This window comes from Python bivittatus, unplaced genomic scaffold (genome assembly GCF_059951505.1).
Source record: "Python bivittatus isolate LINGU-HERP-01145 unplaced genomic scaffold, Pbiv_v1 ctg000020_np1212, whole genome shotgun sequence".
NCBI lineage: Eukaryota > Metazoa > Chordata > Lepidosauria > Squamata > Pythonidae > Python > Python bivittatus.
In genome coordinates this window covers 7,338,829-7,354,040 of record NW_028277030.1, presented here as the reverse complement: position 1 = coordinate 7,354,040, position 15,212 = coordinate 7,338,829, and the positions used below count along the sequence as shown (strand labels likewise).

Sequence of the window (15,212 nt, the reverse complement as noted above, 5' to 3'; positions counted from 1 at the left end):
GACATTACAAAATCTGGCTGAAAGTTCTAATAGATTATGAAGACCACCTAAGTAGAGTGACCAAGAAATGTACAAAACAATTAATACTGTTTCAGCGCTATCAAAGAAGCTCAGATTATTTTACATCAAGTGAAGCAAAAGAATTAGTAGCTTCACAGTGCCACCACAAGGAACTGTAAATACAATGGCACACAATTAGTAATGCACATGTGACTTTTCGTTCAAGGCAAAGCACATATCCTTGGGAAAGCCAGAAACATGATAAGGAGAACAAAAGAAACATTTTAAAATGAAATGAATAAAGATTTAAACTCTACTGTCATGCATGCTGAGAAATGCAATGCAACATATGGCTCTGGGATGAACTGAAAACAGCCACGCAAAAACATTTATGGTCATTAGCCGTAGTACAAAAAGAGCATCCCCAGTGCTTAAAAAAAGGAGGGGGTTCCTACAAAACTGATCTTTTGGAAACAGAGATCACTTCCATGCCGGTCTTTAAAGAACAGACAAGAAGAAAATATGTGAGTTTTGGAACTAGGTTAGGGGGCTTCTGCGTGACCTCACTTAGAAACACACTTCTAAACTGGCTGGGCATTTTTGTTATTCTGAGATGCTAAGCAGAATTCAAACAACTCACCGTGTTTGATGACAAAACAATTTATGATTGCTATGACTTAAGTAATGACAGCTTTGCTTCTTTTTTATAAAACTGAAGCAGTCAATTGTAGAACTAATCACTTCATTTACTTCCAGAACTGATCCTGACTATATATAAGCAGTTTAATATTAAACATGTCTTTTCATTCTGCATACTTCCTCCCCTCTCTAATTATGGCATGTACATGTGTGAGTTATACATGCCAAACTGCATGTTTGTAAATTATGCATTTCGTACTTCCTCATATCAGTCCCCCCAATACAAACAATAGATAAACCATCAGACAGTGCAAAAATTCAGAATACTAGAAGCCCTCTTCATTCTTCGATGCAATATCACTGACTTACTTCTCTCTCAGTGAAAATGGATCAGACTATACATATTACTATTAATATGTATACATACTACTATTTTAATCGGAATAGGAATAAGTTCAGTTTTTATAAGTGTTCCTCTGCAGATATTTTCTCTCACTTAAGACAACATAGCAGAAAAAATGTCATAGTCATAATTTAAATATTATGGTGAATACTCTTATCAGCTTAAACCAGATTTGTCAGCTTTTTAGGGACCTATTTGGAAGACAAATATGGCTAATAGTGAATAAGTTATGAGCTCCCAGGGATTATCAAATAATGTTCAACCTTTTTAACAATTAGGTGATGGTAACTGCTTCTTTTGTAATCTAAAGGCAATCTGGCGATCATATTTAAATCTGGTCACAATTATCAGCATGACAGATTAGACTTCCAACCCTAAATCAATATTTTCCAATTACCATCAAAGGGCCAAGGTTGACATAATATAAAATCTCACCCATCAATATATTTAGAAAGGACACAAAGTCTGTTGTAGGTTTAACTGATAGCAGCCAGCCTTATTCTCTTGCTTTTCTCATTTCTTAGAAACAATTTATTGATAATCTAAGTCTCAGTAATTTAGGAACTTGGTAATGCTTTTTAAAAGTTATTTAAAAAAGAGTGCTTTTCTCTTCTAGATAAGGAGAAATATAATTTCCATTAGAAAGTCTGCAGCAAACTAAAGTAAAAAGTTTTGTTCTGATTTTTGCTTAAATCTAGAAATATCAAAACCATAATTGACATAGGTTCATTAAGACCTATCTCTTGTTTCTCTCTCAAACAATTTTTAACACATCTTCTAATGAAGCCCAAACAATCTTTATACAATGGAAAATACTGGCCTGTTTAGGCCTTTTCCGCTGTAAAATTCATGGTAACATAATTCATCCCCCAAATATAATAATATTTTGTTTGTATAGTATTGATCATGGCTTTGGAGCAAAAAGTGAATTGAACCAAAAACAAGTGAGCTGAATATAATGAATATAATGGATATATTAAAATGTATTTTTGAAATTTATTAATAAATATAATCTACACTGAGGAAAAATGAAATGAAGTTTATAAAACATTTCATTTATAGAAAATTGTTTTCTATTGATTTATGAATGCTACCGTTAATTATTTCCAAATCACATAAATCAGTTATTCTTTGCTCTAAATCAGGGGTTCTCAAAGTACAGCCTGTGAGCCGGATATGGCCCGCCAGGGTCATTTATCTGGCCTGCCCGCCTGATTGGCCACCGCTGCTGTCTGTCAGAAGCGGAAGTGTCGGGGCTGTGTCGGGAGCTGCAGGCAATGCACGAGGAGAGAGATCGCAGAGCCGGACTATTCTACATGACAGGTATGCCGGGTCTGGCGGCTCTCCTCCTCTCCTCAAACTATAGTCCGGCCCCCCAACATTCTGAAGGACCGTGAACTGGCCCCGTTTAAAAAGTTTGAGGACCCCTGCTCTAAATGGTGCACTGACACTGTGGAAACAAGCATTCTGCTTAAATTTCAAAATACAACCACAATCATTCCCCCTCCCCAATGCCTGTCTATTCCACTAAAGTTTTATGAGTATGTTTCTGGAAGCTTTGGGATTCTGTAGAATATGCAGAAGCTTTTCTGAGTTCTGTGAGAAGGCAACAAATGGTGATGAACAAATTTCCCTAAATTGTTTGCTTATACCTTCCGATGTGCGATTGCCAAGGATTTGGGCTATGTACCAGAGCACAGGCTAGCAATATGGTGCCTGTGGCTCATTAGCACCTGCAGGCTTCTTTTGCCAAAATGGCGAAGGCAGAGCTGTGCCATAATGCTGCAGGTTCTACCCCTTTGGCACATACAAATGAGGTGGGGACTGTGTTGTGAAACTGTGATGCCGCTTTCATCATTTTGCACTTCCTGCTGCTATGGCCTATCATAACAATGCCACAATCTCCAAATTATTTTAAATGGCATGAACTACATAAAATTGCTAATTTTTCAGGAAGCATCTGGGATGCCTTAAGCCTTACAAGACTGTTGATCCTAGGTGATAATCTTTGTGTAGGGGCAATGTCTAGACCCAACAGGCCAGCATTCCCTCAAAGAAAAATCTTTGTGTTAGAGGTTCCCTGGTCTAGAAAGGTAAAAGAGTATTACTTTATTTTGTGTTGAGAGATGTTGTGAGAGTTTGTTTGCACTGTGCTTTTCTGTTTTTGTTACTTATGGAACAGCAACATTGCATTGACATGATTTGTTTCCAGTTATTATTATGAAGAAAAAACCCTATGCCATCTGCCCAAAATGGTGATTCAAAGATAGGATCTAGTCATGCTTCAACAAAATTGTGCTGTCCACCTCAACCTGTCTGGTCTCCCATCTCTCCATTGTTCTTTTCATCTAAATGCAACAGTAATTGTGAGCATGTGTGCAGATGTTTTTCACATCTGTCTATGTCTGACTTCTATACTTTGCACCAGAATTCTAGAACAATAAAATATCACAATAGTTGATAACAATGAAAGATGTCCTGTTCTAATAACAAAATAAGCTATCCTTTGCAATAAAACTTCTAACAATACTGTAGGATCCACGCAACCATCTTAGACTGATTACTTTGTAAAGGACTTGATGCTAGAAAGCAATAACATGGCCAGTATCTGCAGAAAAGTGGTCTGCAGGTAGATTATCCAACTATGTACATACTCAAGAAAATTCTTTTCTTTCTTCTGACTTGACCACAAAAAGAAAAGAAGGAGGTAGAGATGAAGTATAAAGATGAAGCACGTTTCTACAGAAGAGAGGCTTGTCCTTGCAACACAGACCCCCTTTCTCCACACACTCACACACACCTGAGGACAGGTCTTTCTCTAGCCCAGCATTAACAGCAGACAGAAGCCATCCCCACAGCATCAAAGGGTCTTTGGTTGCACAAGGAGGGAAATTAACCTTGATAAACACCATCAGTTATGCAAGGCTACATTTTCACTACTAGTATCAGCCATTTTAAGGTGTTTTAATTGCCTTTAGCTCATCCCAGACAGGTAAGCAATTCAAACATCATTTCCAGTGATTTTATAAATGCAGACCCAGGCTTCTGTGCGAGAACCAAGCACTTGGAATAATTTTGAAACTTATTAGGTGTTGCCTGTCTCCGGATAAAGAAAGACCGCTGAAAACTGTGACAGCAACAGAACAAAGCAGATCTTATTTTTTTTTTATAACTGTGTTCAATTACATCATTCCTGGTTAGGTAATCACTCCTTGCAAAACACTGAACTATTATGATGATGATTGCACATGTGTGAAATGTTTAAAGACATAAGAGGAGCTGAACAGAAAAGGAAATAAGTGGATGACTAGAAACAACTAAATCTAACTTGGCTGAGTGGCACAGCCAAAGGAAATACTGTCTTCCAAAGGAAATACTGGAGAATAACCGGACGAAAGCCCTCAAGCGTGCGGATCCCACGCCCTCTCCAGGAGAAATTAAGATGAACTGAGCTACTGATCTGAACGCATTAATTAATTCAAATGCAACATTCTCATTCGCTCACTAAATGCATTTAAGTTTTAAAGCCTCCAGGTACCTTACAAAATATATAACACATTCATAAAAATAATACATCAGTTCTAACTATTTTTAAAAAGAGCAGCTATAATGAATAGAAGCAAAGGGTAAACGATAAAAGTAGCTTATGTAATTAAAGAATAGCATGCATTATATGAAATTCCAGGAAATAACTAACTAAAGCAAGTTACTTAAGGCCACTTTTGAAGCTATGAAGTGAAACTCCTGTCTCCTTTTTGTACAGCATATCCCTATCTATGATGGACCCAAACATAGACTTTAAAGACCAAAACTAGCACCCTGTGCTGTCCATTTCATGCCAACAAAATTCAATTCCCATGTTCTAAACTAGATGAAAGACAGACTACTCCAAGTGAAGAAGTTTGGCATAGTCCAGGCAGGACTATATGTACCAACCAAAGCTTTTCAAGGGCACTCCTGACTCCTCCTCCTTCCTGTTCTTCCACAGACTTCTAAGTGCCTCCATGGTCACTTGGTCATTTTTTTTCTCACTAAATGTTCATGGAAATACTGTGCTTAAGTACATTTAGTGCAGCTTGGCATGGTTGTTGCTCCCCCCCGCCCATGAAGAAAGAGAGAGATACTAAACTTTGAAACATGTACTCTATGATTTCTTTTCATAAAATAGCAAATGAGCATCTCTGAAAAGAAATAAATGGGAAATAAATTTTTCACTGTTAAGATAAATTGGAGTAACTGTGTCCAGAGCCTACAAGAAAAAAGGACTACTATTCTTGAATAATGTTAATGATACAACATTCCTCTCCTCCTCAGCTATCAATAAAACATTAATAAATATATTACAGCACTGTGAACAAAAATCAGCAAATCTTTATTCCCTCCCAAGAGAGGAACAAGGTTTGTTGCAAAGGCAGGTATGTACACAATTAAGGAACATATGTATTGGGGAGGGGGGAGACGTTGGATAATTGTTGAGATAAGGAATACTGCAGAAAGAATACTATCCATCATGAGGGTTAATAGCTAGATGATAAAGGCTGTAATTTCATAAAAGTTACATTCATCACTGAGTATATTAGGACATTATTCTGCAAGTGTTTTGGACTCCAGAAACACTTCAGTGCATATCATGAACTCTTGACTGTTAAAAGGAACACACAAGAATATAAACCAACCTAACCATCTGCCATCCTAACAGAATTCACAAAAGCTAGATTCCCCAAAATTACGGCCCAATTGCATGGAAGGGAAATATTTTTCATAGATAAAAATTATTAATAGGAAGCCAGTAACTAAAAAGCTCTAAACAGTTTATAAACACTAGTCGAGTGAAAACAAGACAGGTAGGACTGGGGCAAGGCGATTTACCCCAGCAAATACAAATCAACTGTTTACTGAAAAACCTGAAAGAACAATTTGGCCACACTGTAAAACGAGGGTGGCAGCACTCATACAATTTCTCATGTGCAAACGGTTAGAATTGCAAAATTACAGCACATAATGTGACACAACAGGCAACCTCTGCTTTGGGAAGGATTGCATAAAAATTTAATTAGCTTTCATCTCCAGAGATTACAGTCCCCTCCAGGTCACCACTGAGGTTACTGGTGGAGCAATAGGCAACTGCAGCTGCCTCCCCATTGGACCCAGATTTGCTTAGCCATCAGAATAATTCATTCTAATGATAAAAGGAGGGTCACTGGGACAAACAGTATTGGGTGAAATGTTGCAGCATGACAGATAACTTTGCCTTTCATCCGTCTAGTATCTTAAATCGTCTGGCACTCAAAGAGCACAGCTTTCAACAGACTTGCGATCTTTCATTGGCCTCAGTCAGTAGGGAAATAATCAGGTTTTGGTAGGAGAAGGACAATGCTCACCACTGGTAGGATAGGGAGAATCACCCATAAATAATACTCTGCTGCCATCTCCACATCCTGCTGTGTTGGTATGCTACAGCCAGCAACAGTACTGCTGTTCACTACCAAATACACATCCCCATATCCAGACACACAGGTAAAACCAAATACACTCCCGTACGGGTCACAATAAGGAACATTTCTTACATCAGTCAGTTGCTTAGAGCGGCCTGCGATGGTTGAGCCGGAGAACTGCCTGTTTCCTGCCTTTAAAGCAGCATCTTTTCTTGCTTGTTCAAGCAGGACTCTTGCACGTTCTTTTAGCTCTTCCTGTCTTGATAACATTCGTTGCTTCAGAATACATAAAAGGCAAAAAATGTCATACTGAGAGACAAATGAGCCCCAAATTAGGCTACCTATCCCATGGTACTGTACTGCTCTGCTAAGAAAAGCTGAGGCACTCCAGGAGAAGTAGAAGACAAAAGACCAAGGAGCAGCAGGAGAGGTTGCTTGCTAGTGGCTTAAAGGCCACCTTAAAGCTTGAGGGCCATATCAAGTTTCTACAGTATGCGGAGCACTGCATTCCAAAAGCAAGTAAGGCCAGGATCTCATTTTTTTAAAGGAGAACTATGTTCAGAGTTCTAGTTGGGTGAAATGAAGCTGTAAATCTTTATTTTGCCCCTTAACTGCCACCACCCAGCCCACAAAGAGCAATTTTCTAGGACTTATCCATTAAAGGAGGGTTCTGGGGACTATGAAATGGATGCTGGTGAGCTACCTGCAGCTTTTTGGCTGCCCTACCTAATCTGTGACACATCATAAAGACCCACTAATTGAAAACCACTGCAACTGTGAAGAGGCTGGGCCAAGCCCAAAGCAACAGAAACTCTTAGATTAGTTACCCCTTCCTATCAGGCCTGTATCAGAAGTAACCCAGCTGCAGATTAGCAGAGTTTTCACAGGGCAACCATGTTCCTTCCACACCCCCAAAAGCAGCCCAACCATTTGTAGCCTTTTTGTGCCATATTGGACTGGCCCTCCCTCTCCTCTTGCTCATCAGTTCAGCTTCGTGCTAGGTCGTGAATCTCCTGCTTTGCCTCAAGCAAAAGAGAGTATGTGGCAGCTGCAAGAATAGGTGTGTGGAATAGTTGCTACAGAATGTGCTAGGGAAAAGACCTCTCTGGTACGTTCTCTTCCTCTTTTTATGATACACTATAACAAAGGAAGTTACCAGAAGAGCCTTCTAAGGTTTTTCCATAAATATTATGGAAGTTGAAAATACTAAGTTAATGAAGACTGCCCAGTGGAAAAGTAGAGTGGGACAATGTCATGAGTTTCTGCACCAGAGGCAAAGAAAATTCTGCTGGCTTTGCATCTCACCCTAACCCTAACCCGAACCACAAAGAGAATAATCATGTAATAATTAATAATTAAAATGAAGCTGATGGCAGTTGGTTACAAAATAAGAGCAAATATCACATATTAGGGACATTACCAAGTTAAATCAAACCCTGAGTTTCCAATTAAATGTTAGAGCATCCTTCCCCCAAACAGCCTCAGGTTTTTTTTATATATGCAGAAATCCTTTTGCTTATCTAGAAAGATCTATGGGCAGGGATTCTGCTGGCCTTGCACTCATCTGAGTCTTCCTTTTATTTTTTTTAATGAATCATGAAATACTAGATATAGCACTATTAGATGTTCATGCCGAATATTTGGGGCAAGAGCAAGAAACAACTCCCATTATTCTATAAGCAATTTTTCTACATGCAATCCCATCTTTGAAGCATTGGATGAATCATTAGAATTGGATGAAGAGAGAGAAATCAGCCTCCTATGCATAGCAGAACTATAATGACTGGGGCTCAGTGGTGTTATGTAGCCAATTTGGTTGGATGTGTTCCAACCAGTTGTTTAAAAAGTCAGTTTGAAAAAATTCAACAGCCAGATAGGAGAAGTGAGTTGGGAAGACAGGCCAAGGGCATGCAGACTCCAGGAAGGGAGAGCAAACATTTCTGGTTCCCTATCAATCAATCTTGGTGACCACTTGATGCTGAGCCCCCCAAGAGATATAAGAGGGTGGCTTCCCTTCCCAGTTGGGGATGGGGCTCTGACTGGCATTCAAAAGGGGACACAACTGTAGATTGCATCTGTTCCCTTGTCCTCTATCTCTGCTCCCTGGAGCAGTCTCATTTCAGAACTAATCTTCTGAATTGTGCGGCCTCCATTTGGTGGAAGAATGGAGGAAGATCCACATTCAGTTTGCAGTCCTATTTAAGTGTTCATGGGATTAAATTCCATGGCATCGCATTGGACCCTTTTCTTAGAAGTCCTGTGTAGGTCAGAATGATTGTTGGAACCAATTGTTGCCTTACCTAGTAACATCTCTGTTGAGGCCCTATTTGTGTTTAAGATTGCAAATAGCAATCTCCTGTGCCAATCTGGTATTTAACAGGGCAGACAGGGATATTGATAATGGGTCTTCTATAATACTGTAATGTAATGAATATTTTCGTTTCCACTGGACTAAGACAACTATAGGCTGGATCCAGATTCGTCACCTGTGAAAAAAAGTGCTCTTTTCATGGAAGACTTTTGACCCAGGTGAGGAATCTAACTGGTAGATCCTTTTTGATCCACTCCCACTGTAATCTCTCTATCTATTGCTGAAAATTGTCCCTTAACCTCCCCTAGCACGACAAGCATTTTGATGAAAGGAAAAGTTACTGAGATTGACTGCAAGAGAAGTTGTAATAGAAGTTATAACATTTTGAAAATAGTTTCTGATTCCTTACCTGGGCAGTTTTTGCAGGCAGATCTGTTGGATGTATCACTGTTTTGGCCTCAAACTCTAGGTTAGCCTCCACTTGCATATCTAACTTTTTATTAATATCCACATCCCTATTGTGGGAATATCCAGATTTATTTCCCACTTCTAAAGTTGCTTTTTCAACATGTAATTCAGAATCCAATTTTCTACTTTCTCTAAGGCCAAGGTGCTCCTGTTTTTCAGGTTCTGAGAAACAAATGGCAGTGTCTGAATTCTGATGTCCTTTTTTGTCAATATCCTCACCTAAAGTTGTGGGAAATGGATCCCTCTTTGGATCGCTGACCTGCATGAGATCACTCAGGTCTAAAGTATCTGCTTTGAGTAGCTTTTTCCTTCCCAACAGGGGCTGTGCTTGTGCTGTACTGTTTTTTCCAGGTTCCACTATTCCAGAAATCCTTCCCTGTTGTTTCTGCTGTTGCTCTGCATCACTTGTAGTCCTGTGAGAAGGAGGAGAGGCCAGATTTCGTGGCTCACCTGTGTCTTGATGCTCTCTGGCTCTTTCTGACTCTGTAACTCCACTGTCGTTTACAAATACCGAGTCCTCCTGGAAAACAAAGCCTGACTGTTGCAATTCTGGCTCTCGTTTTAGGTCACTCAGTTCCGCATAGAACTTTTCCTGGTCAACAGAGCTGTTCGTGTCTGTTTCATAGTTGCCGACTTTGTATGTGCTTTTGCTACTGTTCTCCTCAATCTGAACTACATTTAGCTCCTGTCCACTGAAATGTGCCCGTATTTGGTAAAGATAGGTCATAACAGTCAGCTTGTCAGGAATTGCTAACAAAACCATGTCAGAAGGTTCAAGTAGCCGGGATATTCCCAAGCTGGCAAATCCATCATATGCCTTAAAAGAAGAAGCAAAAACAGAATTAGTATTTTTGATATACAGAACACCTGAAAAGTATGATAATTGTCAGGAGGTGCCTAGGATTCTGAAAGAGGTTTCCTAGGATGTCACTGTTCAGCAGAACCATTACATTCAGCTAGCATTTTCAATAGCTTTAAATGAGATATGGACAAGAAACTGTTGCTATTAAAAGTCTCATGGTGCAGTCAGTAAAATTGTTTGTTAGAGCTAGAGCACAATCCTAAAAAACAAAACAAGTATTGATTAAAACACTACAGTAACTTCAAAGTAGACATGTAAATAGACTAAAATCAAAAGCAACTTTTTTTTTAATGAGTCTTTCAGTCAGAAAAGTTCAGCCCGCATTTCTCCTCTCTTTAATGTTGCTGTCAGGTCCGGCAGTAGGGATCAGCACACTTGAGCTGTTAGCTATGACCTGAGCTCTTCGGAGGCTTGCTGATTGATCCTGCCACTGACCCCAAATACCACCTACAGCTATCTGGGTCCAACACTCTTAAAAATGCCATCCACATTTTAAATTTCTACACAGCATCTCTGGGATCTTGACATAATACTTTAAAGGTATTGTAGGAGACTCATAATGGCAGGCACCAAAAGTACTGCCTGAATTTTAGGGCAGCTTGAAGCAGAGGCTACCTTCCAGATGCTCAAAGATGACGATTCAATACGAGTTTGAACAAGAAGGAACTGCCATTTTTTTTGGCACACTGGACTCTCTTATAAACCTGCTTTGCATGGATAGTAGATGAGATGGTTAATCATCTTCAGGATTCTACTATTTTCAACTACTGGAGAATATTGGCTGATTATCTGGAAAAAAAATATGTCTCCACATTAAAAAATACAGCAAAGGATACAACTATTCTCCCTAACACCAACTGTTTGATGTGCAGGAGCACTTTTGTAGAGAGGATAATTCACTTCTTTGTATTCTTGCCTGAAATACAAAATTGCATGCTCCAATCTGAGAGAACTCAGCTAAGAATGGAGATGACCTGGAGCAATCACAAAACAAAGATGATGTTCATTCCATTTGGGCTATTTGCTTGGTAACATTTAAAACATTGATTTTAACCAGAGTTGTTTGGTTTATGTCTTTCATAATATCATGCTTACATTATGCTTGTAATGTATTATTGCTCTTGGAATTCCTCTTATTTCTACATCCTGACATTGCTCATTTACCATGTACATTGTGAGCCAATTTGGACATTTTCCATTGTGGAATAATAGTATATATAAATTAAATTCTAATCTAACCAACCACAGAGAGGGAGAGGGAGAGGGAGAGGGAGAGGGAGAGATAGGATAGTGTAATCAAGATATAAACTGCAGGATGAGCCAATGTAGATGAAGACAGGACTAGGCTCCCTTCTTAATGGCTGAGAGGCAGAGACAAAGCTTAATCCTATCCCAACTAGTATCCCAAATTGTGCACTTCAAGGCTTACTGTTGCAATAAGGAGAAATTATCTTATAATACTGTATTTGAAATACCTAAACTTTTTGGCCTGCTACGTGAAGGCATGCACATACAGAGGAGGTTTACAATCTAACAAACAGAAAAAGTGACTAGGTAGGAGTAGGAAAAAGCAACAAATGCAGACAATTAAACTTCACAGAATTATATAGCTACTTGATCCTGGCATCCAACCTTTTCTGACAGAAAAATACAAGATGGCACAATCCACCTTTTGGCACACATCCACTAAAAGGTTCTTGGAATGTATAGGCTGTAACTTCACTCAGAGTGTTGTAAGTATTTGGGGTTGGTTCTAATGATGTAACAACATTTCTCAGCGGAACAGAACCCTCTTGCCCATGTGGACCTATGCAGAAGATTCAGAAGGTGCACAGGCAGGTACAGGGAGAAGAATAAAGGAGAGTCCAATAATGAGAAGATGCTGGCTTGTTATACTCCTTTGCTGGAAATGATCATTACAGGGAATTTTAAAAGAGATGTTGTTCTTTCCAACAAAGTTTGGAGTCATACAAAGCTCCAGCAATTAAAGAAATAGCCTGAAGCTGGAGAAAAGAAAAAACATGAACATGCAGACTGGTTTTTAAAGTAAGAAACTAAGATAACAAAGATAGAAGGAAACATGATACTAATCCAGTGTGGGATTTATGCTAGCTGACCAGCCTTCTATTAGCCATGAAATTGCTGTCATTTAGGTTGGATTGGTTAGTTGGGTAACAGAAAACAACAGCTCATCTGTGCTGTTTAAGTCTGTCTGTCCATCTGTCCTTCCATCCATATCCCTCCCTCCCTCCATTCCTCCATCCTTATTCTTCCTTTGTAGTAGGTACTGATTAATTCATGTCTATCAAACTGCTAAGGAGCTTTAAGCTAAAAACAAGGCCAACTCTACTACTCCTATTCCTTTAAAGAATGCACTTGCATCAAGTTTTTCTAGTTTTGGAGAATCACAGCCGTTTCTCAATTTACAGTTAATTATTACTATCCAAGGCAAGCCTGGGAAAAAATAGTATTGTGTTTCAAGGAAGGCTTTACAAAAGGTACTATGGGCATGTCTTCAGCTTTATAGCTGGTTCTGAGAAAAACAGCACATATATTTATATTTTCAAAATGTCTTGTTAATAATTAAAAAACTATATGAAAAGCCATGGACTAGTCTGACTTTGAGAGATGGGGAAAACCCAGATTGTTTTGAATAATTAAAATATGATCCCAATTATGACAGTGAATTCTGAATTTAGTTTGCAACCTTGAAATTATTGTTGAACATTCTCTCTATCCTTTCCAGCACGTAATTACTGGAGCAGAGTAGACATCTGTCCTGTTTGTGGAAAAAAAACCCTCCCAGATTAGAGCCTGAAATGTTTAGAATTGTACTGTGAACACAGAGTGATAATTCAACTGGGATATTTAAATGTGATATGCATGGATATCCTAGATAGATTATGAATGTGGGCTTTAGAACAACAGTACTGTACTCTATTCCCCATTCTCCCCTCCCCCCTTAATGACTAGGTTCACAGTCTGGGAGTGCTGCTGTGCTGTTAGATCTGACTGGAAATTAAACTAGTTTTATTAATCTGCAAGAGTTTTTACAGACATTGCATCAGCTGCATTCCTGCAAAAAGAGGATTGTCCTGGCTCCTAGCATACAATGTTTTTACATCATTCAAGTTAGATTCCAGCATTGTGTTGCACTGGATACTGTTCTAAAAGTTTGAACATAAATTTTAACTGTTTCAAAACGGATCAGCCAGATGGTTATTAGGAACTAGCTGCTATACCGAGTGATGAAAGAGTTTCATCCTCTATTAGCAGAGCTATCAGATCTGGGATGGAGAAATATGGATGATCATCAGATGGCAGCAGAGGGCCAGAGCTTTCTGTAAAATAAAAAAAAATAAAAAAAAGGACTACAAAACCTGAATTTGAAGCAAAGTTTTAAATTCTACCTAGATTTAAATTCCAGATTCCATAAACCCCAAAGGTTGATTTTAAAAAATACCCCGATGTCATGAAAAATAAAATGAGGGTGGTATCTGTATTTGTTTGTTTGTTTTGGCTTAGCACAAAAATAGTTTCTAGTTATTCATTAAATTGTTTTTGCTGCTATGAGACTTTGAAGAAAAGGCCAGATACATTCTGAAGACAAACAAATAAATGCTGCATGTTAATTGTGATTGACGGGTATTAGATGACAGATATCAGATGAAATCAACAAAAACACCATAGAAAGTATTCTAAACATCTGTCTAAACACGTTGACATGTTGGTCAAGGTCTGACATTACAGTAAATATGCTTTTTGCCCTTTCTTTTTAATGCTGTTTTTATGGACAAGCCTAGGCCAATTTATTCAGAAATTGGTTCTATTAGATTCCATAAAAGTTGTACTGAAAAAAAGTAAATTCAGGACTGTAGTTTGACAGTATAGAAATATTTTAGAAGATAACATGATTATGTGTGGGGGCATTAGATTTTAATATATATTTGTACAGAATGACCTATATCAAAAGTTATCTTATTCAGAAAAAAATATAATTAAAAAACAAAGTCTCCTCCACTATGGACTGAAGTTGTTTTGCTGAAGTTAACACTCACAGTTGAAGTCAGAACCCATCAAATTACATTTTCTTCCTCATGTCAACTTATAAGAGAGAAAATACAGGAATTATAAAAAAGCATATTATTTATCAATTTTAATTGGTTAGGAGGAATCATTCATTGTCCAGTATATAGAATTTATTGGCAATTGTTCCCAGGGTTGTGTTCATTCCAATCAAGGACACGCAGGTTATCGGGCAGAACTGTGTGAGCCCAGGAAATAAATCTGCAGGAAGCAACTGAGTTACTCTGTAGAGCTGTCAGGCAAAGAGTTGCAAAGCGATGAAAGAAAATATACACACACAGGTGCACACAGCCTAGTAAAAACAACTGCTTCTTCAATAAAGAGCAATGCTACATTTGAAAAGCTGGCTAAGGTTTTCAGTATTAATTCCTTTTTACTTCCAGTCACAATTTTTATAAATGAAAATGACTGAATGGATTTGTTGACTTCACAGCATTTGTTCAAAAAGCAAACTACCAGACACTTTATCATATAATTTTGAAAATGATACATAAGCATCCAGTTCTAGTTCAACCTTTATTATTTTTTCTTCCAAGAGACAGCATATATGTTACAGTGCTGCTACTGCAGTGATGACATATTTTGAACAAAAAAATTTTAATAATACTGAAAATACATATGCAATTCATAATTAGGATGGCATAAGGAATGCATCATTCTTCACATTCATTTTCTGTATGAAATTTATATATAGAATTTCTGAATGATTTCTGATTTACTCCCTGCAGGAAGAGGGGGAAGTGAAAGAGCTAGTTTTCCTTCTGAATCCTGAATGTTGTATGCTAAATCTTAAAAATAATCAGTTAAAAAGTAGAAAATCACACTATCTAATAAAAATTCAGCGAATAAAACAAACTGAACTGATTTGCTGTTAGTTTTGTTGTAGTCTAATCAAGTGGAAAATGAGCAATTTTTAAATGATTCCCTCTAGGCCAATGCCCTGGAATCTTATGGAAATTAAAATGTGAAATTTCTACAATGAAAGTCTTAAGTAGTAAAAGCAGCATT

General features: G+C 38.2%; 1 protein-coding gene across 3 annotated transcripts in view; it reads right to left on the bottom strand.

The window, feature by feature from the left end:
- The window catches only part of EHBP1 (EH domain binding protein 1), a 251,880-nt gene that overhangs the window by 84,421 nt on the left and 152,247 nt on the right, over positions 1–15,212 (bottom strand). For all 3 annotated transcript variants that reach the window (XM_088133990.1, XM_088133981.1, XM_088133985.1), the window contains 2 exons: positions 9,198–10,073; positions 6,610–6,753 (listed from right to left, as the gene is read on the bottom strand). In XM_088133990.1, the coding sequence (XP_087990116.1) occupies positions 6,610–6,753; positions 9,198–10,073 (1,020 nt within the window). The remainder of the gene's footprint in view (positions 1–6,609; positions 6,754–9,197; positions 10,074–15,212) is intronic.